General features: G+C 37.8%; 3 protein-coding genes across 4 annotated transcripts; all 3 read left to right on the plus strand.

Annotated features, from left to right (window-relative positions):
- Positions 1–1,944: 1,944 nt before the first annotated feature.
- LOC113009309 (uncharacterized) lies at positions 1,945–10,776 on the plus strand. The gene is made up of 6 exons (XM_026147532.1): positions 1,945–1,987; positions 2,078–2,407; positions 2,503–2,859; positions 2,986–3,105; positions 4,177–4,220; positions 10,654–10,776. Exons 1-6 carry the CDS (start codon positions 1,945–1,947, stop codon positions 10,774–10,776), a joined length of 1,017 nt encoding a protein of 338 aa, XP_026003317.1.
- A 4,671-nt stretch (positions 10,777–15,447) lies between these two features.
- LOC113028558 (uncharacterized) lies at positions 15,448–17,041 on the plus strand. The gene is made up of 6 exons (XM_026178944.1): positions 15,448–15,490; positions 15,573–15,902; positions 16,014–16,367; positions 16,476–16,607; positions 16,716–16,777; positions 16,882–17,041. Exons 1-6 carry the CDS (start codon positions 15,448–15,450, stop codon positions 17,002–17,004), a joined length of 1,044 nt encoding a protein of 347 aa, XP_026034729.1. The 3' UTR covers positions 17,005–17,041.
- Positions 17,042–24,880: 7,839 nt separating this feature from the next.
- Positions 24,881–26,789, plus strand: LOC113028564 (uncharacterized). 2 transcript variants are annotated; one of them, XM_026178958.1, is made up of 6 exons: positions 24,881–24,931; positions 25,049–25,378; positions 25,645–25,977; positions 26,059–26,184; positions 26,453–26,508; positions 26,589–26,789. In XM_026178958.1, exons 1-6 carry the CDS (start codon positions 24,889–24,891, stop codon positions 26,712–26,714), a joined length of 1,014 nt encoding a protein of 337 aa, XP_026034743.1. In that variant the 5' UTR covers positions 24,881–24,888; the 3' UTR covers positions 26,715–26,789. The 2 variants fall into 2 exon arrangements, with proteins under 2 accessions (XP_026034743.1, XP_026034752.1); XM_026178967.1 differs by having other exon boundaries at positions 26,161–26,184.

Below are 26,789 nucleotides of genomic sequence, written 5' to 3' on the forward strand. Positions count from 1 at the left end.
GTTTGAACTCATCATCTGTATAAAAGACACCTGTCCACAGCCTCAAACAGTCAGACTCCAAACTCCGCCATGGCCAAGACCAAAGAGCTTTCGAAGGACACCAGGAAAAGTATTGTAGACCTGCACCAGACTGGGAAGAGTGAATCTACAATAGGCAAGCAGCTTGGTGTGAAAAAATCAACTGTGGGAGCAATCATCAGAAAATGGAAGACATACAAGACCACTGATAATCTCCCTCGATCTGGGGCTCCACGCAAGATCTCATCCCGTGGGGTCAAAATGATCATGAGAACGGTGAGCAAAGATCCCAGAACCACACGGGGGGACCTGGTGAATGACCTGCAGAGAGCTGGGACCAAAGTAACAAAGGTCACAATCAGTAACACACTACAACGGCAGGGAATCAAATCCCGCAGTGCCAGACCTGTTCCGCTGCTGAAGCCAGTGCATGTCCAGGCCCGTCTGAAGTTTGCCAGAGAGCACATGGATGATACAGCAGAGGATTGGGAGAATGTCATGTGGTCAGATGAAACCAAAGTAGAACTTTTTGGTATAAACTCAACTCGTCGTGTTTGGAGGAAGAAGAATACTGAGTTGCATCCCAAGAACACCATACCTACTGTGAAGCATGGGGGTGGAAACATCATGCTATGGGGCTGTTTTTCTGCCAAGGGGACAGGACGACTGATCCGTGTTAAGGACAGAATGAATGGGGCCATGTATCGTGAGATTTTGAGCCAAAACCTCCTTCCATCAGTGAGAACTTTGAAGATGAAACGAGGCTGGGTCTTCCAACATGACAATGATCCAAAACACACCGCCCGGGCAACAAAGGAGTGGCTCCGTAAGAAGCATTTGAAAGTCCTGGAGTGGCCTAGCCAGTCTCCAGACCTCAACCCCATAGAAAATCTGTGGCGGGAGTTGAAAGTCCGTGTTGCTCGGCGACAGCCCCAAAACATCACTGCTCTCGAGAAGATCTGCATGGAGGAATGGGCCAAAATACCAGCTACTGTGTGTGCAAACCTGGTAAAGACCTATAGTAAACGTTTGACCTCTGTTATTGCCAACAAAGGTTATGTTACAAAGTATTGAGTTGTATTTTTGTTATTGACCAAATACTTATTTTCCACCCTGATTTACGAATAAATTCTTTACAAATCCTACCATGTGGATTCATGGATTTTTTTTTCACATTCTGTCTCTCACAGTTGAAGTGTACCTCTGGTGCACATTACTGACCTCTGTCATCATTTTAAGTGGGGGAACTTGCACAATCGGTGGCTGACTAAATACTTTTTTGCCCCACTGTATTTATATCACATGTTCTTTACAACATTAAATTGTTGAATTAGATCATTGATATTGTTACAGCAATATTGTAACGGTTAATTTACCATTACAATGTGTTTCCTAACCTTAAGAAAGTACTCCTTAGCTTAAGGTTAAGCATAAACCAAGGCCAGCCTAAATGTTAAATTATACTTTTCAAAGCAATAAATGCTTTAAAAAGTTCCTCACTTATTTATGTTATGATCGTGGGTCATGCTAATAATGGTAACAATTTTATGAGTCCTAAATAGCTTGACCATGTTAGGTAAGATAAAGTCTGTTGCCTCTATATTCTAGAAAATATCCAGACAATTCTGTTTTTGTGTTTTAGTTTACTGTGTCATCTCTTACGTTTACGCCCTCATAAATGAAGAAACCCACCATAAAAAAAAAAGCATGTTGATGGTGTTGTTTCATATGTTTAGACTGGAAAGATGGTTGATATTATTTCCACTGTGGTAGTGCAGTGAAGCACTAACGTAATAAAAAGCCAATCAGATTGCTCTAAAATTGTTCCCTCCCACTTGATGTGATTATATTAAGTTGCATCATCTTATAATATGTTTTAAATGCTGTGTGCTTTAAGAAATGAGCTGCAAGTGGATTAATCAGAAAATGCTGATAATATTTTACATACTGCTGAGCGTCAGAGTTGGTAGTAAGTTTATTTATTTATTTATTCATATATTTGTACAATTTAGCACTTACAAATCTATCTCTCACTGCTTTTTTCACATTTTATTTTCAGGATGCACAGATGATCTATTCTTTGAAACAAAGAGTTTAGTTGTTGGAGATTATGTGACTCTGAAATGCCCACGCCGAGTAGCTGAGTACAAAGAAACCATGTACTGGATAAGGATAGTTTCTGGAAGCTCAGTTGAATTCTTGGGAGGAACATTTACCTTTGACTATAATGGTGTTAACAAAACTCCCCATATTACAGCAAAACAAGAGCCTGGAACTTTTACTCTTGAAATAAGTAAAGTTAATCTTAGTGACATTGGCCTTTACTACTGTATAAAAGTCAGGCAGGTTGCTATGACATTTTTAAAAGGAACGTTTCTTACAATTAAAGGTCAATATGTTTTATTTTTTCTAAAAATCTAATATTTATTTTTCTCGGTGAAGTGAATGAAATATTTTAACTATTTCGTCTTTTATATTTTCCAGAACTAGAACCTGATGTCACTGACATTTTCCAAATGCCTCCATCTGATCATGTCTATCAAGGAGATCCAATAACTATGCAGTGTTCACTCCTCTCTAACACTGAGAAGAAAACTTGTTCTGGAAATCACAGTGTGTTTTGGTTCAGAGCTGGAACAGAAGAGTCTCAACCCAGTCTAATCTATGCTCATGGAAATACTGGTGATGAATGTAACAAGAGTGCCGAGGATCCTTCGCAATACAAATGTGACTATAGCTTCTCCAAGAACGTCAGCACTGCTGATGCTGGGTCTTACTACTGTGCTGTGGCCACCTGTGGACAGATCGTTTTTGGAAATGGAACAAAGCTGAACATTAAGGGTAAAATGTCCAATGTTTATCAAATAATTCAGAATATATTAATATCAGCTGAATACATTGGTGTCAAATTTCTAATGTAACAACAACAACAAAAATCCTAATGATGGGATTCTTATATTTTTCTAGGGCCCAGCACATGGGACTTGCAGAAGGCCAATACAGTTCTCTTTCTGTTATCTGCTGCACTGGCTACAAGTCTACTTGTTATAGCCTACCTCATCAAGAAATTAAGTGTTTGCTGCCCTGGTAAGTTCTCCCTTCTCTATCTAACATTATTTTGCAAAAGCGTCACTTGATTAAGCTTGAGGTGACTGTTGTTGTGATTTTAAATAAAACTGAATTGAATTGATTTACATAGTTGTTTTTTAAAATCAGCCAAGAGTAGGGATGGGTACCGGTGTTCTGACATAAACGGTAGTAACCAGACCGAAAAGCAGTGCACATTTCGGTGCTTTATTTCGGTGCTTTTTTTTCCTGAGCTGTGATACACTTCTAGCCAATCATTTTACGTTTCCGAGGATAGTAGGCGGGTCCAGGTACGTACGTTCTTTTATGCAGAGCTACAGATTAAAAATGCCCAAGGCGAAGCGGTCAGAAGTCTGGCTGTACTTCACAGCAAAATATGCAAACTCAGCAGCCTGCAACAAGTGCTTTAAGCTGATACTGTGATACTGTCAAAGGAGGTAACACCTCGAATCCGATGAAACACCTGGCGACGCATAGCGTTTTTTTTTTTTAAAAGCCGAGAAATGCGCCGTATTGGATGGCAGCAGCAGCCGCTCTTCTCTGCGTGAGTAGCTTAATGTTGTTCGTGTGTAATTTACGTTGAGTAGGCTAACCACGTTATTACATTAATGCATGTAAGGTGAACTAGCAAACATCAAGCATGTAGCTATGACAAACATCATCATAGCTACATGCGGCTGTCTTCTTGTTTGATGGCAGATGCTCCCTTCACCCTGGCCAAAAAGGCTAAAATGACCAAAGAAAAAGTGGAAAACAGCTAAACATGAGAGGTTTTTGGACAAAGTTTGTATTTTTTCCATTGTTTAAGCACTGCTTCCAGCTAAGAGTGATACCATATATGCCCCATAGCTGCAGAAAAGGCTAACATTGTTATCTTTTTACAAAAAACCAGCTGAATATGAGAGGTTTTTGGACCAATTTTGTGTTCTCCATTCTTTAAGCACCGGTTCGAGCACCGTTTGAGCACCGGCACCTTTTCAAAAGTACCGATTTGGCACCGGTATCGGATAAAACCTAAACGATACCCATCCCTAGCCAAGAGTGTCTTTCATCGTAATTTTTTTGTTTCAGACACAGATCTTGGAACAACCAGCGGCAATCATGAGAATCAGGAGGTAAGGTGTAAATCAGAAACAAAGATAAATTAATGGCATTTGAATTTTTTTTTCACTTTATTTATCTCCAAAAATTGTATGTATTTCCTCAGAGAGGTGAGAACTCGATGGTTTATTCAGTAGCAACTTTCACCATAAAGAAAAGTGGCAAACTAGTGAGAAGAAATGAAAAAGCAGAAGAGGAAGCAACAGTCTACTCTGATATCAGTGCTTCTGCAGTAAAATAACTATTTTTAAACTGAATTTTAAGTGATATTACCAATTACAAATGTTTGTATGACAAACAACAATGTCATACAACATATGTCTTCTATTTTACTTTTGAAACCCACAAATTATATTATAATAACATGTAAGAATTTTAACATCACATTGTGTTATTGTCTAGTTTGTATTTTTAATGCTCTTTTGGAAGTGTAAAATATACATTTTGCTGATATACTATGACGCTATATATTTAAATAAATGCTTACTTACTTGCAAAGGGGGCTTCCCATCTTTCTTTTGTTTAACATGCATATTTTATCATCTTAACCATTCTTTAATGCATCAGTGCAATTTAAAACACTTCAACAAAATTGACCTATGTGAACCACAAAATATTGGACGTCAGACAGACGTCCAATAGCTCATGTCTATATTGGGTCCATTGGTCAATCACCAATTCTGGACATCTGTACGACATCTAAACTTGGTCCATGATTTTGACGTCCAGCCCTGACCCAATTTGACGTTCAACATTTTAACTTTGGACTGAGTACATTTTTTGGACGTCATGTGGACGCGCGTGAGAGGTGCAGGGAATTTACACAATTAATAAATGTAATATTTTTTATATACAAATATTAGCATTGTTGTTATCAAAATGATACATATGAATATAGATTATTTATAAACAAACATGGTTTATTATGCATTAGCCTATTGATTTATTTAGTACATGTGAATTTTTTTGTTTGTTATTTTATATTTTCCTGATTTTCTGTAACTGGTTTATTTGTTTTAATTAATCAACTTACTAGTTTGAAACCAGGTAAAACTGAAAACTATTAAAATGTGTTGAAATATTAAAAATGTTAAAATCCATGTTAAAATGTAAAATAACAATGGTTATATTTAGAGAAAGTTTTAAAACTCATGTTAAAAGGAGTGCAATGTGTTTAATAAGTTTAAAAAAAGCATTTGCATTATATATGGTTTGTTTTTATGTTGGTGAGGTTGATTTTCTGTTTTATTGTGAAGAACTTTGTAGGGTGAAGTGAATGTGGTTGTGATCGATGGCCTGCTCTGAGAGACGTTGTGACAGAAAGTACCAAGGGTTTGTGCAAGTTTGTATGAATGAATGAACTGGACAGCTCGACAGTGTTTGTCGATGTACAAATTTTCTAAACTGTCTGTGAGAAGCTGGGGACATTTCTACTCTAAATCCATCACTCAGCTGCTAACTTTTTAGCTCAAGAACCCACACCATCTTGAAGATAAGAATAAGAATAACTTTATTTATCCCGAGGGAAATTCTTTTGTCATGTACATGCTCAAAGCAGCAGGAGAGACAGATGTCCACTGACCACTCTGCATTCCCTCACACATAACTGTTTCTGTAGAGAAAATGTGCCCTCCACCCTCTGGAAACGTGGGGCTTATTATAAAAACAACATCTATGAAAAGGCTTAGTGTGACATTGAAAAGGCACATCAATGGATGTCAATAGTAGAAGTTTATTGACTGTCATCATAGTCATAATAATGCGTTTGTATTCATATATAACATAGTAAGGAGGGGTAATACTATATAAATGATGAATGTAGCACTTGTTAATACTTTACTAATACCTTAGCAATGCTTAATAGTGTGGCATTAATATAAAGTGCTATCAGCTTTTCTAACCACAATATTTCATAAAATAAGGATTTAAGATTAAGTTTGGGGGGTGTTAATAGAATAATGTAACAGATTTACATTATTTTTTTAAAGATCAGCAAAGATGCTTTAGATTCCACTAATGTTATTATACTTTATTTGTCTTATACTTTATTCTAATCTACTGCTGGATCGCAGCTACTAATCACTGTCTGATAATGTCTCTTGAGTAGGTGGCAAGCATTAGGATAAATTGCTGTTCTAAAAAAAGTCATGTAACCTGTGAAACATAATTTTGATAGATTATTGGCAGCATCAAACCACCACCACTTTCACGTGAATGCACAAGGGAAACCCTGGGTTAGATTAGCGAGCTGATAACCAGCTTCGTGTGACCGATTATCATGACTGCCAGTGTTAGGATAAATGAATCCAGATGATGAAAAGATGTCTTGGGTATGCTGAACAAGCTTCATAGTATGGGGCCCTGGTCTTCCATCCAATGTCAGGTGACTATTCTTTGTGCATTATAATAAAAATGAAAAACATCCACCCAAACACCATTTCCCAAGTCAAAGTCTTTCTTACAAACCTGTTACAAAAAAAACTTTGAAACCACTGGTGTCTTTTTTACCAATATATATCACAAAGTAATGCAGTTGCATGCAACAGTCATGCAACTGCATTACTAGGTCACTGATTATTAATTTTGACAAGCTGCCCATCCATATTTGTGCTAAGTAAAGCATAGCCAGTTCTTTGGCAATAATTAAAACATTGCCACAGAGACCAGTGAAGAATGTGACAAGGAGATGTTTTCTTTCCTGTTCTACCTCCTTGACGCTCTTGTAAGCTGTTTGTTATGCTATGAATTGATAAAACGGTACTGCAGGCTCAGCTTCCTGAGATTAAAGAAAAGAAAAGTCGCTTTTCTATTCACACCTTTATTTGAAAGCCCAACCACAGAAATGCTTACGTTTTCATGTATTGCAAGACTATGAAGACTATGAATTGTGTTTGTCACACAAAGAAAAGGCAAATTATGCAAAAAAAATAAGGGAAAATGTATTTTTTGTTTTTACCCCTCAGCTGCAAAAGGCTGATGGGGTATTGACATTACCCTGCTGTCCAAGCGGGCAATGTGGACACCCAAGTCTGAGAATGTGATAATGAATAATGAACCAATAGATAACATAGGTGTATCTACTGAAAATTTTGGATGAGTTCAAATGTCAACCTCAACCTCAAGGTCAAAGGTCAAATTATTTTGAAAATCTTGTGAATGCGATGACTCGAGAATGAAGTGATGTAGGATTTCCAAATTAATTCTTTAGATTTTTCTACCACAAATCTTGGACGACTTCAAATCTCAGTGACCTTGACCTCAAGATTGGGGGTCAGGTTTTCTGAAAATGTTGTGAATGCACTTGCAGATAAATAAAAGGGAGACTGCAGTTGCATACAAGATAATAACTTCTACTGGGCAGCTGGTGTTGAATGTGATGTTATCCAGGACAGAATAGGGCTGAGCATAGCAGAGCTTGTAGCTGGACATGCAGATCAGTGCAGTTTTCTGGCTGTTCAAAAGAAAGTTGAGCATAGAGTCCAGAGTGTGACTTGCTAATCCAAATGAATAAAGAATCAAATCTGAAGCAGAGCAGCTGAAATGGCTTTCAGGTCTAAGAAGCAGGGGTGAAGAGAGCTGCAGTCTGAGCAGAGTGGACAGTGGATGAGAAATGGCAAGAAGCTTGCTGAATACGATGCATATGTGAATGAGATGTTAAACTTCCAATTTTTACTTTTGCAATAATTCATTAGACATTACATACTATTCATATTCCATGCCTTCATAATAAGATGCAGGTCAATTTAGACCTGGGCCTTCTTTCAAGTTTTACAGTACTTATTTCTGGAGAAAAATATTTACTATTGCACAATATCTTCTCCTCTTTTATCTACGTCATGAGAACCTTACAGCCATCACAATTTCATGATATTTCATTGAAACTAAAAATGGCAGGAATTTTCTGGAATGTTGGAATTTATTGTTTAGGGTTAACCCTTACAACTTAAGATGATCAAGTGGGTGTGCGTGGACCTTGGACTGTGTTTTCTGCACCCACTGAATTGACACGCCCAGTGCTTTTATAAGCTTATGGCACCCAACTATTGATATCTGTTTTAGTTAACTTTGCAGTTAGTTTAGAGTTATCTATTTTAGAATAAATGGATTCTAACTTGTTCATCTATGTTTATTGTCAGCATAGCCATATTTGTCAATTGGGGATTGGACCACCAGGTTCTCCGCCCTTGACTCCTTCCTGATCTACAAAGCACCAGACCCCTAACCATCTCTGCAAGCTGTAGGCCCAGGTTGTGTAGGCCCAGCCAGGCCTCGTGGATTAAGGTCAGGCCATCAGGGTAGCTTATAGATTATTTTGTTGCATTACAGTGCAGTGTGGTTGTGGGTGCAGATTTGTCTGTGTTAAGGTACCCTCAGACTGGATACATTGTGACCTTTGTATGATCTCTGTTCCTTATAATCACTTGTATGTGATTTTACCATTTCAGTCTTTCAAAGAACATCACGACCTGTCTGTGAGGAAACCTGGACAAATGTGGTGGGAACACAGGCAGTTCTTTAAGACAGGGTCTAGTTCCCCCTTGAAGTCTGTCAACATTGCACTTGCACCACTGTGTCGATCAGCAGAAAGGACCTAAAAAAATTGTTTTTTGTACATTTCTTTCCAGGTGATACAATATAAACAAATCTGCTATCTCTTATCTTTCTATGAGTTTCAGTTTGAGAAACCCGCAACAAGAACCAAACATAAGATGACAGAGCCTACGATTGGTGTTGTTTCATGTGCTTAGGTTGGAAAGGTGGTTGATGTTGTTTCCACGACGCAGTGGAATACCAACACAATGAGAAGCCAATCAGGTTCCTCTGAAATAGTTTCCTCCCACTTCATGTGATTATATTTAGACAAATCATTTCACCAGGTTTTTAATACAGCAGTACCAAGAGGAAAGACCAGAAATGAGGAATATATTTTATTTATATCTGATGCTTAGTATTGGACGTAAGTATATGTAGATTGCCTGTACTAAAAATGTCTTACAGTCAGAAAACTTAGAAGAGGATTCGGGTGATTCTGTGTGTTGGATCATACTGACAGGTATGATTTTTTCCTCAGGTGGCTCAGATGAACAGATTTTCAAGACAAAGATTGTTCCTGTTGGAAAGGAGATGAAACTGACGTGCCCCCGTAGAGATGTAGGAACCTTGTTTTGGATTAAGCTTGTTTCTGGAGACTTTGCTAAAATCTTAGGAAGGTCATTTAGCTTTGAGAGTGTTGATCAGCGCATTAGAACTGCAACAGAACCTGGAGCATTTGTTCTGTATATTACAAAAGCACGGCAAAGTGATACAGGAGTTTACTTCTGTATGAAAACAGGAAAACAAGACTTTAAAATTTTGAATGGAATATTCCTGAAAGTTGAAGGTAAGTACACAAAAACACCTTTAGGTCCTACAAAAATTTGGGACTTTACATAGTTTACTAATTTAAAAAACATGTATAAAGTTTTTGCTTGTGTTTACACATTTATTCATGTGTAAATAAAAGGACTGTTTAAATAATTACATTTGTAATTTGTTTTTTAATAATTGAATGATTGATGTGTTTCTCAGGACCAAAACCAGCTTTCACTACAGCTCCTCCATCTGATCCCGTCCATGAGAAACCTACATTCATGCTGCAGTGTTCAGTCCTCCATGACTGCCAGGATAAAGCATGTCCAGCAGCTGATACTGTGTTTTGTTTGAATGCTAAATCACATAAATTTCACTCCAGTTTGAATCATACTCATACAAATGGTGGAGCTGAATATGAAAAGAACTTGGATGGACTATCAACAACGAAATGCTTCTCCAGCTACTTGAGAAACTTCAGCACCTTTGATTCTCAGACGTATTACTGTGCCACGGCCACATGTGTGGAGTCATTTTCTGAAGATACAACAAAAGGTGATACTGAAGGCGAGTACATCATATTTTAATATAATGGAGAAAATTATAATATTTGTGCATTTGATTTGATTTTAGTTTTGAATCTAATATTAATCTAAACATGATTAATCAAATAACTAAAAAATACTTTTAACAACCATTTTAATAATGTTTAAGGCTAATTATTTTCATTTTGTGTCAGCAGTCAACAGGAACAATACCATTCTCTATCTTTTATGTGCTGCTTTGGCTATAAGTCTGATTGTTATAGCCTCTCTAATTTATTCAATCAAGAACCTGAAGACGCAACCATATATGGATTGTAATGGTAAGCAGTCACTCATACTGTGCATCAATGTATCAAATAATACTTGCAAAAGTAAACTAATTTCAGTTCTCTGCTTTTATGTGACAATATAGCTGCTGTTGGCCTGCAAACAAATGTCATTGGAAATGGTGGTCAAGAAAATCTGCAGGTAAAGATACATAAAATATAACTCTGAGCTATGAGAATATTTTAATGTCTGTATGTGTAAATATTAATATGTGATGCTTCCTCAGGTGGATGAGGACTCGGTGGTTTATTCTCTAGCAACTTTTAAAAAAGTGAGCAAATCAAAGACAAGAGATACAAAACCTGCAGGCTGCATCTACACCGATGCCAGGGCCCTTGTACTGGATTGAGATCTATCAAACTCATCAATGTGGATACAAATGTTTATACAAAGTGTTTGGTATAAATTTAATTTATCATTTGGACAAACTGAAAGAAAATATAAATTGTATTTTTTTAGGTTTTTGTCATAGCTTACATGCAAAGATAATAAATAAACAACAGATGCAAACAACTGAATGTTTTTAAGTTTGAAAAATAAAACGTTTTTATTGTGATGTTTCACAATAATCATTTGTATATGTATGCATGTTTTTGTACAAAGTAATAAACAGTTATAAATAGTCATGGTGTTAAAATCACAGACACAGATTAATCTCCTTATTGTCCATGGAAAAAAGTCTTTCCTAATTTGCTTCTTCTTCAGATTAGAAATTAGTGACTAGAAAGCTTCTATTCTTTCTTAACAGACAAACATACTGTTATGCAATGATATTAAAGCCATATTAAACCCAAAATTCAACTCACTAATTATTTCGTGAAGATTTTACTTAATATTGATTGTGGTTAATTTTTTAAAAGTTGATATAGATGTTATTTTTGATGTTAATTAGCTATGAAGTTTGCATTTTGGAAACCTCTCAGTCAATGTAAGCTGCTTTGAAATAAATAACACATTGTCTTGTTTATTAAAAACTATTTTACAGTTAAATATTAACGGCAAACCAGGAGAAAAATGATTTACATTACATTACATTGGCTTTTTTGTTGTCATCCTTGCCAGTAGTTACACTCGATTAAGAGTAGCGTTCTCCTCCTAAAGGTCCAGAGTGTCAACTTTTGTGAATTTCTTAAAACATTTTTCTCACAATCTGAGTAATGGTGATGGACAGAGCAACATACAGTGCAGGTTTTTGACTGTCAACTTAAGTGTGATGCATTTTCTTTAATTAACTAAAAGAGGCCTACGAGATGAGCATCGAGAGCTTCCTCACAGACAACCAGCCCTATCAGGTGTAGACATTCATCCAACACACACACACACACACACACACACACACACACACACACACACCTTCAGCTCAACCCACTCTCCCCCTACAAACATGAAGTCTGGAGAAGATTAGTTATGAAATGTTTTAAACGGATACTGCTCAGCACATCAGAGCCTGCCTAGCCCCCTCCCTCGACCCCCACCAGTTTGCTTACAGAGCAAACGGGCCCACAGAGGATGCTGTCACTGTCTCCATCACCCTTCACAGATCGCTGAGCCATCTGGAGAACACGAAGAGCTATGTAAGGATGCTCTTCATGGATGACAGCTCAGCATTCAACACTTTAATCCCAGACTTCCTTACCACCAAACGGGACCAGCTTCAGATTCTCCCTGCATCTCCTCCTGGGTCAAAGATTTCCTACTCACTGGTCTCAATCAGTCAGACTCCCAGGCCCCCACATCTCTTACCCCACTGTTACTCAGCACCGGATAACCACACGGCTCTGTTCTCAGCCCCCTCCTCTACGTGTTGTACACATATGACTGTACACCAATCCAACCACATCTCCAATTATTTCACCTGGACCCACAACAACCAAAGCTCTAATTAAGAAGGCCCATCAGCAGCTGCTCATCCTCCCTGTCCTGTGGAAGAATAACCTGGCCCAGAAGTCGCTGGTGGAGAGCGTGCTCTCCTTCTGCCTGGGTGCTTGGTACACAGGGCCGCAACTGAGACCAGGAAGCCTGGCAGAAGGTAATTAACGCCACTCAATAGAGAACTGGTCTCCCTGGAGGACACGTTCAGATCTGTCTCCGGACAACCTGAGCCATCAAAGGTGATCCTTCACCACCTGTTTGACTAAGTGCCTTTGGGTAGGCACCTAAGGTCAATCAGGTCCCACACCTCCAGATTTACAAACATTCAGACCCACCAAACACTATCCACCCGACCCACCCCATCCTCCCTCCACATATACACCCCACCCCTTCCCACCCACCTGACCAATCTGAGCCATGGTCTAAGTAACCTCATCATTCAGGCCATTCACACAAAGCCTTTAGTCCTTTGCACTACCTCCAAGCACTTTGCAACCTGCTGTCTCTCGTGTGCCTTTCTTGTTTTGTGCATATTCCTCTTGATTGTATGTATTTCTCCCGTTTGTTATTCATTCCTGCCAGCTTACTATTTATATTTTATTCTTGCACAGTTGCACACACAATTTTGTTGTACATTAACAATGACAACAAAGGGCTATTCTATTGTATTTATTCTATTCTATAATAATGCCACTATCTGATATCTTCCATTTAAATATTGTTCAGCTATGGTTTCTTTGATTTCTCTCCTACAAGTTGAGAGAACAATGAGCAGATACACAGTCGGCAGCTACACTGACAGACAAAAGTTGTGGTGGGCTGTTTCTGTGCTCTTTGACTGCTGAAGTTGTTTACTCAGAACAGATCTCAGTATGATCTTTCACAAGACATGAAGTGAGAGAAGAGCTGCACTTCAGCAGGTCAGGTTGAGTTGAACAGTTGGAATAGATCATTTCAGCTGTACATGTTTGTTAAGTTGGAACATTGTTTAAAAAACACATTCAACTGTCCAAATGTGATGTTAGTTTTATTTTTAATTGATAATTGATTTAAACTGGATGGATGTCTGTTACAGCTCTGGGTTAAACACACTGCAATGATCTCTGGTGAGGCTTTATAGTTGTATAGTTTACAGTTTGGCAACCAATTAAAAATCAATTTCTAAAAGAAAGAAAAGGAAAGACAAAGTTAAGAGAAGTGAATGATGAACACCTTCCCCATTGCCCACAGTGACATGTGATTAAGAGTGATCACAGCATGACTGAGCAGGTCTCTATGTATTTCCCTTTCTCACATACCCTTTGGCCGCTTGTTTTGAAATAATTATTCATATTAATTATACAGTTGTATTCAACCTTCCACCAGTGGTACAAGATCAGTTACTTGAGACTCAAACAGAGATGAGATGAAAAACCCCTTTGTATTCATGGCCTTGTTTGAACTCTCAAACACAGAAGTGTTTCATCAGCACTCCTGTTTATTGGTATCGTTGTGAGTTTCCGGTGCAAGTACTGTTATGAGAACATGCAAAAGATGTAAGGCATGAAAAAGTCACAATCTATAATTGTAAGTTATTACCTTATGTGTTTGTAGCAGTCAATATACATATGACTATGTGTACATAGAAGATGTGACCACAGGATTGTCTCAGAAAATTACAGGGAGCTAACTGACTGAACTGTTTGTGCCAAAGATCAAATAGCAGTTTAGGTATTAGGTAATAATTATTTGTATTTTTATCAAAGTGAACTGGGTAAGTGGTAAGCAACTTCTCTCAGACCATCCAGAGTTCAGCAATTAAACTTCACAATCTTTTGCCCATGAAGATTCCTAACTATATCAGAAATTATGATATCATTATGTTGCCTAGCAACTACCGCCTCTGTCAGTGCGTCCCAGGGTGGCTGTGGCTACAATGTAGCTGCCATCAGCAGTGTGTGAATGTGTGTGTGAATGGGTGGGTGACTGGATGTGTAAAGCACTTTGGGGTCCTTACGGACTAGTAAAGCGCTATACAGATACAGGCCATTTACCTAGCAACTTGTTAAGATGACCATTGTTTTAGCATTTATGCACCTTTAGTACCATTTAAAGCATGCTATCATTTTTCTTTCACAAAGATAACATCTAATTTGTCATTGTTAAAGGTAAATTATGCATGATATATTATGAAATTCTCTCTTTGCTTGGAAACCACTTACCAAAGGGCAAAATTGACCTGTTTTCAGCCTTTATGCCCCTCATGAAACAGCATGTCAATTTTATTTAATGATAAAGTCTCATTCATAGCCATAAATTTGAATTATACATGCCACCTGAGTAACTTATGTTCATCAAATAACGACCATCCACCACCACTGTTTCTTGCCATTTCTCATGGTGATTGAGCATATGGCTTTAACAACAGCATGAAGCAATACTGTAGCATGGACATCTACTTTTGCACTACATGTGTAAGTGGAATTAAACTGGTCATCATTGGTAATCCATTCACACTGAACTTAATTGCACTCAAATATATACGTATGTGGATGTAATTTATGAAAGAAATGAGCATAATTGGCATTTGAGATGGTTTTTTGAAAATATGTAATCCAGTGTTTTTGACAATTATTTCTATGACTTATTTTGCATTACTTACGCCCTGAAGTCCTGAAAATGATAAATAATAAAATTATGATAAATGTAAAAGTACCGTAAGTAGTAGTTTCATAGCTTTAAGATTAATGCCAATCACGGCTCAACCTTAAAGTAAATTTTGGAAGCTGAGAACACTACGGTCTCTAATTTATGTTATCAAAGTTAATAAAGGTGATCTATGGTACACAGTTTAACCATATTAGTATTTTGGAAATTTACAGGCAGTTTTATAATGTTTTAGTCACCATATCATCTCTCATGTTCACTTTGTGTGAGTTACAGAAACCCACCATGAAGAAAACTGTGCTGTTGGTGTTGTTTCAGTTGTTTAGACCGGAAAGATGGTTGATATTATTTCCACTGTGGTAGTACAGCAAAGCACCAACTTGACGAACAGCCAATCAAATTGTTCTGAAATTGTTCCCTCCCATTTAATGTGATTATATTAAGATACCCCTTGCTATAGTATGCTTAAATGGAAATTAACTAGAAGTGGATTAATCAGAAAATGCTGATCATATTTTGCACACTATTGAGCTTCAAAGTTTGTCGTAAGTTTAGAGTCAGCTTTTTTTTCTCCCAATTTAACTCCAGAAATTTATTGTTAACTCATCTGCTTCATTTTATCTTCAGGATGCACAGATGATCTGTTCTTTGGAACAAAGACTATTGGTGTTGGAGAAAATGCGACCCTGACATGTGCACGGCCGACGTCTGATTATGAAGCAACCTTGTATTGGATCAGGATTGTTTCTGGAAGCTGGCCTGAATTCTTGGGAGGAACATTTGCCTTTGATTATGCTGGTGTTAACAAGACTCCTCATATTACGACAAAACAAGAACCTGGAACATTTATTCTGGAAATAATTGAAGTTAATCAAAGTGATACTGGTCTTTATTACTGCATAAAAGTCAGGCAGCTTGCTATGACATTTTTAAAGGGAACATTTCTGAGGATTAAAGGTGAATTGAATTACTTTGGGGGTTTTTTCAACGTGAAATTTTGTTTTTCTTTTTTTGTTAGTTAAAAAGTGGGTAGAACATGTTAATTATTTCTTCTTTTATATTTTCCAGGACTAGAACCAACTATCAATGATACCATTCAAGTGTTTCCTTCTGATCATGTCCATCCAGGAAACCCAGTGACTCTGCAGTGTTCAGTTTTCTCTAACTCCGAGAACAAAACATGTCCTCGAAATCACAGTGTGTTTTGGTTCAATGTTAGATCTGATAAATCTCATCCTAATGCAATTTATCCAAATGAAAACAGTGATAAATGTGAGAAGATTCAAGAGGCTTCCTCCACACAGAAATGTGTCTACAGCTTCTCCAAGAACGTCAGCTCCTCTGATGCCAGGTCGTACTACTGTGCTGTGGCCACATGTGGACAGATCATTTTTGGTAATGGAATAAGACTGGATGTTAAAGGTAAATTTTAACATTTTATTATTTATTATTTAGAATAGATTATTATGCATTGATATCAGTTTTTAATGATACCAAAATTCACATTCCATAGTGCATGTATTTTTCTAGAACTCACCACATGGAATTTGCAGAAGGCCACTACAGCCATCTTTCTGTTATGTGCTGTTTTGGTTACAAGTCTGGTTGTTATCGCCTACCTCATTTATACCATCAAGAAGAAAACATGTAATTGTTGTAAAGGTAATACAACTTTCCCCTTTCGTCAGTCAGATCTAAAGGTATTTAGCAAAAGCTAACGTCACGTTTCATATCATTGGTTTGTTTCAGTCAGCCTAAAGCATCTTTTAGCTAAAACTTCTGTGTTTCAAACAGATGTTGGAACAGTCAGTGGTGAGGAGCAGAGTCAGCAGGTAGGGTGTATGTCAGAAAAGTAATGGGGAAATTAATAGGTAAATACTTCTAATCATTTATAGTCAAGACCTTTAGTGTTGATGAATGTTCGATTTTTCTACAGACAGTTGAAGATTCAGTGGTTTATTCATCAACAACTTTCACCTGGAGAAAAACTGACAAAGTGGAGCAAATGAGTTCCAGGAAAGCAGAGGAGACAGTCTACACTGGTGTGAGAGATTTGTAGCAGATCAACAATTCACCTGTGGAAATTGCTGAAAATATGTGGGACAGTGTAGCACCATAAACACCACAGGGCCTCTGTTGTACTTCTGAAAATGTTCACGTAATATCTGAACAATATATTATAACAATATATTGTGTAATATGCAGTTTTTGCCTTGTATTTAGTATTGTGATTTAAATTTAGTTTTAATCTCAGAAAACTCTGAAAAGTTAGGCAGTCATTTTAATAATAAAATGAATAATAATAAAACTATGCTCCTTCTCGTCATTTCCACATTGTCCTCCATGTTTTTCATTCTCTCTCTCACGCTCTCTCTTAAAAGAGCACCGTTTTAATTTCTTTGATTTTATTTTGATATATTATTGAAGATGAGCAGACTGTTACGTGACTTCCTCTCAACCACAGCTTTAAGCATGGCCGATAGTGGAAGTCATAGAGCCTTCTTAATCTTAACATAAATCTTAGCAGTTTTACTAATTCTCATGTGCATTGTCTTTTGTCACAGTATAGAGAGCACATGAGATATATCACTGCAACAACTGATGCTAAAGAGATCCAATTGTTGTGAGAACAGCCTTTATATTTTGGGCATCATACCATGTCCAGTTAGAGACAACGTAAGAGAAACTTGCAGACAGACAGTCGTTTTGCCAAAGGACTTAAGTAGTTTAAATAGTTACACCTTACTAGCACTAAGTTGATTTCCAGACTGTCTTTATTCCAGTTATTATTATTAATTACCCCGTATAGATGCTGTTGCAGTCATTCCTCATAGACTTTGGTGCTTATTAACATGACAGCATGAAGCAGTTCCTGGAGATTTGTTAGCTGTACATCCATATCCATCCCACAGGTACTCATTGGATCAAGATCTGGTGACAGTCACGGCCATCTGAGCACAGTAAACTCATTGACAGTTTCAAGAGACAGGATTGAGATTGTTTGAATATAGGAGATTATTCTGCCAGAAGCATCCATCATAAAATGGATATGCTGGTCATAAAGAGATGGACATGATCAGCAACGATATTTAAGTAGGCTGTGTGGTGTTTAAGCAATGCTCAATTATTACTAGGAGTTCTAAGAAAACATCCTTCACAACATTACACAACCACCAACAACCAGAACCAATGATACAAGGCAGGATGGATCCATGCTTTTTTTTTTAAAGACAAATTCTGACGCCACCATCCAAAAGCCTTATAACAAAGTGGGAATTGTTAGAGGTGGTTGTAGTCAGGAGATCTAATAATCAATAGCTTGGTGATCAGATCCCTGGCTGCCTAAGTCTGCATGACAAATTTCTTTCGGAGCGCAGCTAGAGTGAACAAGTGTACCTAATGAAGTGGCAGTGTTGCAGTAACAGGGTGCAGCTCCTGGCAGACGAATGTGTTTGGTCCGCCACAACTTTCCACACATGAGATATTTTTGAGTTTGATATTTAATGTGGTTAAAAAAGTTAATGTCATTGTTTAGAAATGTTTAAAAATATAAAATCAAATGAATAACATTTGATCTTTTATCTATCTAAAAGCACTTTCTAAAGGCCCTCTGCATTGTTCTCTTGACAAAAAAACAAAACAAGCAAAGCCACATGCAACAACTACACTGACAGACAAAGGCTTTGGTGGGCCATTTCTCCACTCGTTGACCAACCACTGAAGCTGTTTACTGAGAACAGAGCTCACTGTGCCCTTTAACAGGATATGATATGACAAAGCAGCTGCAAGACTCTTTTTATATAGACAAACCAAAATGATTTAGTTTTACTTTAATGCAGAGCACAAATATTGTTTCTTTTTTGCGATTTTAAGCAACAAGCATTTACAACCAACTATCACCAACTATACAAGTGAGGTGTGTAGGAAAATAAGACTTCAGAAGTATGGTTAATAATATAACAAACATTTGAAGACATTGCCATGGATACCAGGAAGGGATACATGATTAGCATCTCCCTGCTTCTGCCAGCAGCTAAGAAAAACCAAAGAAAAGGAAAAACTGTCACAGTGTGATGTGCACTTGTTCCTTCCTGTTCCACAGCTCATATAAGCTGTTCAGTTATATTATTACAACAGTTATATAGTTTTATTCCACTTGTCTCTTTAAAGTAGATAAAAAAAGTACTGCAAGACCAACTTCCTGCAGAAGAGAGTGAAACAGAAACAAAGCAGCTACAGTGGGATGCAAAAGTTTGGGCAACCTTGTTAATAGTCATTATTTTTCTGTATAAATCGTTGGTTGTTACAATAAAAAATGTCAGTTAAATATATCATATAGGAGACACACAGTGATTTTTAAGAAGTGAAATGAAGTTTATTGGATTTCATTGTGTGCAATAATTGTTTAAACAAAATCAGGCAGGTTACTTAGTTTTTCTAAGTTAAAAAAACTCAAATAAATTGAGTTTATCAGCGTTTTTGCCTAAAAAGTACTGGTAACTTATTTAAATCTAGTTCTAATAACAAATGGATAAAAATTGAGTTCAGCCTATTTAATATTTTTAATTAACCTCCTAAGACCCGAACCTTTCCACGGCATGCATTTTTAATTTCTCTTTGATATTTGGTCACATTGGGGCCCGATGAATGTAAAAACATTTTTTTTTTTTTACCTTATCTTTGTTTTTAAGAAAAAACAAGAGCCATATATGAGGATATTCGTTTAAAATTTCAATAGAACAGTAGCTGTATAATGTCCTCGTAAGTGGATATCAAGCCATTATAGAGCAAAATTGAGTATTTTGGTCTAAATAACCCAAAATGTGATGTCCACATATGTGGACACCAGGTCCTAGGAGGTTAAACACAATATTAGATTTTACAGTGTGGAGAGATCTTAAACATGCTGTTGGGAGAAGGCACCCTTCAAATCTGAGAGATCTTGAGTAGTTTGCAAAAAAGAATGGTCGAAAATTCCAGTTCAGACATGGAGTAAGCTTGTTGATGGTTATTGGAAGTGATTGATTGATTTTTTTCCAAAGAGCACCCAACCAAATATTAAGTTGAGGGTGCCAATAATTTTGTCCAGCCCAGTTTTTTAGTTTGTGTGTGAAACTTTTTTTTGTCTGTTTTTGTGTTGATACACTGCACATAAAGGTGCATTTTCTAGAAAAATCCCTGGGTGTTGACAATTTCAGCTATGACTAAATATCTGTGAGTACAATTAATTTACCCATCAGTAAAATTTCCTGTGGGGATCTTGCTGCTTTCCCCATTATCATAGGCGTGCACCAAGGAACAGCCTGATTTTACCTACAGTTCTTTCTGTACATCAATACAGCAATGGCTGACCTGCAGGTGCCCCACCCTTGTACTCTATAGTACTCTGATTACTTGCCATAAAAGTCATCACAAGGATGGATTATGTGAAGTTTGACAACCACACAAATGGTATGGTTTTTATGGACAGAATTTCTAGACGCAGCCAAGCGGCAGAAGGCTTTCACTTGGGTGAGGGCCTCCAGCTCACCTTGGAACGGTTTGCAGCTGAGTGTGAAGGAATGAGAATCAGCACCTCCAAATCTGAGGCCATGGTCCTCAGCCGGAAAAGGGTGGAGTGCTCACTCCGGGTTGGGGATGAGTTCTTGCCCCAAGTGGAGGAGTTCAAGCATCTTGGTCTTGTTCACGAGTGACGGGAGAAGGGAGTCGGAGATGGACAGACAGATTGGTGCTGTGGCTGCCATCATGCGGACGCTGTACTGGTCTGTTGTAGTGAAGAGAGAGCTGAGAGTAAAAGCGAAGCTCTCAATTTACCCTCCCTACCCTCACCTATCGTCATGAGCTGTGGGTAGTGAAAGAATGAGATCGCGGATACAAGCAGTGGAAATGGGCTTCCTCCGAAGGGTGGCTGGTCTCTCCCTTAGAAATAGGGTGAGAAGTTCAGCCATCCGGGAGGGGCTCAGAGTAGAGCCGCTGCTCCTCCACATCAAAAGGAGCCAGTTGAGGTGGTTCGGGCATCTGATAAGGATGCCTCCTGGGTGAGGTGTTCTGGGCATGTCCCATCGGGAGGAGGCCCCGGGGCAGACCCAGGACATGCTGGAGAGATTATATCTCTCGGCTGGCCTGGAAACACCTTGGTGTTCCCCCATTTTCTGTCCAGCTTATGGGTTATCAGTTCTGAAATGTGCATTTGTGACTTATACCAGTCAGGCCTTTCTGAATTGAGGTTCCCTTTTTTCATAAAACCCACAGTTTCCAGAGTCCTATGTATCACAGAATCCAGGTTCATACACAAAAGTGCAAAGCCAGACTCTGATGGTACAGACACGTGATTCAGGGTGAAGATTCTGTGGCCAAGACTGCCATGCACCTGATGGCTGGGTCAGATCAAAGAAGACATACAACAAGTGAACAAAACTGCTGAAATATATTGCTTGATATCCTGTATAGCTTAGAGATGTACCTCTCTGTTTGATGGACAGCTGGAGGCTGAATTGCTGTTGTAACTTTATAGAGGCAGTTAAAGAAGTATAAGAAACTTGAAGAACTGAAAATATAAGGCTGGCTGAGAGGAAGCTGAAATGTGATTTTTTTTAATCATCGGTTGAAAAGTTAAAACTTCTTTCAACAAAAAAATTCAGACAAATTTAATACAAATGTGACACAGCAAAAACCAAGCTAAATTCACAAAAGTTACATTTGTAACTTTATGTTTCCTAAAATGTTAAAGCATTTAGACTTACATGCAAGTATAATTTATTTTATTTATCTTTGCTAATGTTAATTTTTAATGTAAAGATGTCAAAACGTGTTGGATTTTTGAATTGTTTTCATTTAGTATGCATATAGATCAATTCCCACTTACACATGTATGTTATTAATAAATGATTAACCTTCTGGTAAAACTTCACTGATCACTGTTGTTATGAAAACATATTTAGTTGTACATCTGTGTTGGTTTACATTTTATATATCTATTCTGTATAATAATGACCAATTTTTCTTCTTTGGCTCTCGGAGGAGGCGGACGGACTTTTTCTCTTCTCCCTTATCTTCCCTGCTTCCCTGCTTATGTCCTTGTCTAGTCTCGTGGGGTTTTTTTTGTATTTTACCTGGAACACTCACTCACAGTCTGTTCTCTAAAACCTAAAAGAGGAATTATGGATTGGATCAACTGGTCCCTAAATGCAATCGACACCCCTTCTCAACGAGAAGTTTGGGCTCGGGTGAGCCTGAGTGCTGAAGATATCTACCTATTCGGAACCATGGTAACAGGGTTCTGGCGGATCGGAGCTGGCTTCGCCCTGACTTATCGAAGAATTAAGGAAGCGGAACTGGCTGTTCAAATCCCCACAAGGCTGCCCGCTGGGATTGGAATGGTGGGAGAGGCGTGAGTTTCTCAAAATGGGCTCATTGAGTCAGCACGGATAAGATCTTGGAGAGGCTACGGGTGCTGTGAATACTCAGAATAAGATCTCTGACTGCAGACTGGATACATCTCTGAAGGGCTAGCCCGGAATAACATCTCTGGGCACAAATCGGATGACATCTCGGGGAGGCACACTGCCGTGAGGTCTCAGAATCGGCTCCTTGAGCACAAGAAATGACAACATCATAGAACGCAAGTATGGCGAAGCTCGCGGCTCTCCAACGGGAGATTGAGAGACCAGTGTTGGACTGTAGAACTGCTTTGAAATTCATATGAGCTGTTCGCACTAAAGTAAAAAATAACATCAGTTATGCGGATACCCCTTTGGCGCCAGCTGCAAGGCCGGAGCTGAACAAAACACCCTGATAACGACTGTGTTGAGTCTGTTCCTTCCCATTCCATGCAAGGCCACCTGGGTTGGCTGGTAGACTGTTTACTTAGCCTGGCAGGGCGAAGGACACTGTCTCAGCTGAACTATGGACACGCACACGCACACATACACTGATACTGATAAGCACTCCTGACACATCACCCTCCCTACCCCGGATCCAACGCCACCTCCAATGCTTACCTCCCCTCTGATGTGGACATCGGGTCAGCTGGAGGCGCAGTCGAAGATTGCAGCGGTCCCAGATCAGATGTACACACTGGAACTCTTTCCCATGTTGCTGTCTGTGTTTATTGTGCTATGGTGTGTTGATATCTGTGCATTCCTGTATTATCCTTCTGTGTTACACATTTTGATGTTTTTTTCCTCGCTACCTAGCCTGACCTGTCTCCCCAATGTGATGTTTGTGTATTGTATGTACGGTCGGCAAGGTCTGTCATCTCGGATGTCGGCAAAAGACCTGCAACTGACAAATAAAGGCTATCTCATCTCATCTCATCTCAATCATATCAGTTTTCTTCATTTTAAATGTGAAAATGGACATCACTGCTACATTAATGAAAGAAAGCTACCCAGCCAATCATATATCTCCCAGCTGAACACTTGCACAGAAATGGAAAAGAAAGACAGAGTAGCAAGAAGCAGAGAGGCACCTTAGAGAACAGGGAGATGTTTTCCAAGAGTCTGTTGAGGGTGTTTTTTAATGGATCTAATTTAAAAAAAATATTTAAAACCTGTTTATTCTCAAAGGCTTGCACTTATCGTGTGTGTTAACTTGAATTTTATTTCTTTGTAAAGTTTATTTTGTTATTTTTTAGCTTCATAGAGTTGGTGATCTAAATAGATTTTTATTTTTTCATCTTTTATGTTAAGCACATTGAGATTATATAGCACATTTCATTATAAGTAAATAAAATGACCATTGCCAAACAGGCTGTTCTTTATGGCATTACAGCTGGAACTCTCAGTCTGTATCTTTGATTGGCTTTTCCTGCCCTGTGTCACAAATGTTTCATAGGATAATAGGATTATATGAGAGTTTGTACTAATAAGGTCAAGAGCCAATTTATACAGGTCTAAAAAATGTTTTTGTGGCCATTATTTAATGGCAAAAATTAAAAAACCCAAAAGGATATTTTGATTTGATTATTTGATTATTTAGATGTTCTGTGCTGATGGGCTGAAGATGTGTTTGACAAATCTGCAAAATGTTTGTAGCTTTTCCCAAAAACCACATTTCAAGATGTCACTTTGACCGGTGGTGGTATCAGGTTTAAACAAAAAGATATAAGGGTAACCTAAAACTAATCTACCTATTTGCATCCTTAATTGTTACAGCAGGACTGAACACAGCAACACTCATCAGCTACCTTCTTTTACACCTGCCATGGATGAGTACCTGGAATAGCTTAACTCTTGGGATAACAAGACCAAATGACACGCTACACATCTCCACAAACCAAGACTACACCAAAATATAATATAAATGGTAATATATATTAAAACTTTTAGAAATAATTCAATAATAATGTTTTAACCAGTTACCCGTGTTAGAGATCCCGATTTGTCACTTTAGTTTGTTTGCTATGTGTGCGATGAGTCACTATTTGCTTGTCTGCTTGGACAAGTGGTTATTAAGAGCTCCATTTATGTTTGAAAGTTAATGCCCTTGAATGCCATTGTAAATAAACATTGAGTCTTTGCTTTGAGATTGTGCAGGATGTGGAACACCTAATGACCTAGAAAGTGGAACTTTGTAAAATGTGTTTAAAGCATAAAATTTGTTTCAACGAAGACTCAAACAGCCATCCCTGGTGTAGTTATGCATGTTTGTGCCACCATCCTACATTCACTTTCTAAAGTAAACATTTTTGCTCAATCTGGCAATTCAGGAGCATTTTAATGAATTGTTTCCAATAATAGGAAGAAATGGGCAATGCATCAGCTTAGTTTGAGGACTTGTTGTGCAAGATCAATGTCACAGGAAGTGGCCTTCTGAGTCTATGTTTTTTGATAACCAATCAGATGTATGTGACAGTGTGACATGGAGGGTCCATGTTACCTCCTCCACCTCCTACACACTCAAAGAAATACTTATTCGATCCCTAACAGAGGACACTGTCAAAATGTTTTTGTTCTGGGTTACACTGATTCTTCTTCATCGAGTATGTAAGTGCTTTCTTATTCTATCAAGTATTTTTTCCATATATGTCGGTTGGTCTTACATTTCTTTTTTCAGTTTTTTTATTGTTATTGACTGTTTTTATATTTTTTGTTTCAATTTAGCTGCACTCATTCCAATAACTACAGCTCAACTTGGGGGACCTGTCAACTTTACATGTGTTCTGCCCAAAACTGAGACCGGCCGAAGAGATATCCACTGGTACCATCAGAGAGCTGGTGACACACTGAAAATTATCTGGACACTGAAAGAATCGGCAACACCTAAGTTTGCACCTGCATTTGATAACTCAAGATGGGAAGCAAATTATGATAAAAATGTCAGCAACCTGACCATTCTGAAAACAAATCAAGACGACGAGGGAATCTATCACTGTGGGTTTACAGAGTGGCTCCAAGATACTACATGGAGCGGAACGTATTTGTTAGTAAAAGGTAATATTGTGATTTTTTTTTCTCAGCAGCTAAAGCTGTCTCATGTAAATGTGAAAAAAAAAAAACAATTAAAATGTCAATAAGCATTTTTGGAAAACCTACTAAACTTTCAATTTATATTGAAGATGTTTGCAGTGATCTTAATGGTTGTTTTAAGTGAAATATATTCTTAAGAATTTTATGACTAGCATGCATTACACCCATTTTTCTCAGGCTTTCAAAAGGTGCTTTATTGTCACATTTGTCAACACATTTGTATTAAACAGGAAACACCCAGACAGCAAACTACACTGTTGTTCAGGAGAAGACAGTCCATGCAGGAAATTCAGTGACTCTTCACTGTTCACTATTTTCTGATGCTGAAAATAAGACATGTCCAGGAGGTCACCACGTGTTCTGGTTCAGAGAAGGATCTCATCCTGATATCATTTACACTGAAGGAAACAGACATCATGAATGTGGGAAAAGATCTGAGGCTCAGCGGAGCTGTGTTTTTCGCTCTTCTAAAAATGTCAGCTCCTCTAACGCTGCAACTTACTATTGTGCTGTGGCCACATGTGGGCTGATATTATTTGGAAATGGAACTAAACAAGAAATGGGTATGACTATGAAATATATCATATCAGATAAATATTCATCTCTTTTAGAATCACTCCTAAGATGTTTTCTTTGTTTTGCAGTGCAAACAGCAGGTTCTGCATTTATTGCACTGGTGATAGCAATAATCTGCTTGGTTATTTCTCTTATTCTTAATGTTATTTTCATCTGTTGCCGAACTCCAGGAGCAGCATGTGAACAAATTAAAAGTAAGTCGTTTAAAATAAATGAAAAATCATAATAATATCGCTCTTCTTAACATTAAAAGGAACTTTCAAAGAAATAGGATTAGTAATAGTAAATTTACATATCTTTCTATACATTTTATTATTAATATTGCTGACATCTTGCACATCTCATTATGTATGATTCCATCAAGGTCAATAAGTTATTATTGAATTAGCCAGGTTAGAAACCCAATTTTAAAAAATAAAAATCAAGTAGATAATATTCCTCTTTCATCACCGTTATGCACAGAAAACAGCTCGTCACAAGCAAGGCGAGATGACTTGAGCCAAGCTGTGGATGACAGTGTAAGTAATAATATGGCATCATATTTTTAGTGATTTCTAACAACTTGATGTAATTATAAGAATTTTATTATTTCGCATAGATTGAAGGTGAACTGAACTATGCTGCACTGCAATTCTCTGGAAGGAAAACGACAAGAGGAAAGAAGAAGAAGGATGAACTGGAAACTGAAGAAAGTGTGTACTCTCAAGTAAAATGCAGGATGTGAAAGTGTGTCGGTTGGGTTATAGTACTGATCTTTTATATTGAAAATAAACAAATACAAAGAATTTGTTAGTAATTT

The sequence above is a fragment of the Astatotilapia calliptera genome, chromosome 2 (genome assembly GCF_900246225.1).
Source record: "Astatotilapia calliptera chromosome 2, fAstCal1.2, whole genome shotgun sequence".
In the NCBI taxonomy this organism is placed as follows: Eukaryota; Metazoa; Chordata; class Actinopteri; order Cichliformes; family Cichlidae; genus Astatotilapia; species Astatotilapia calliptera.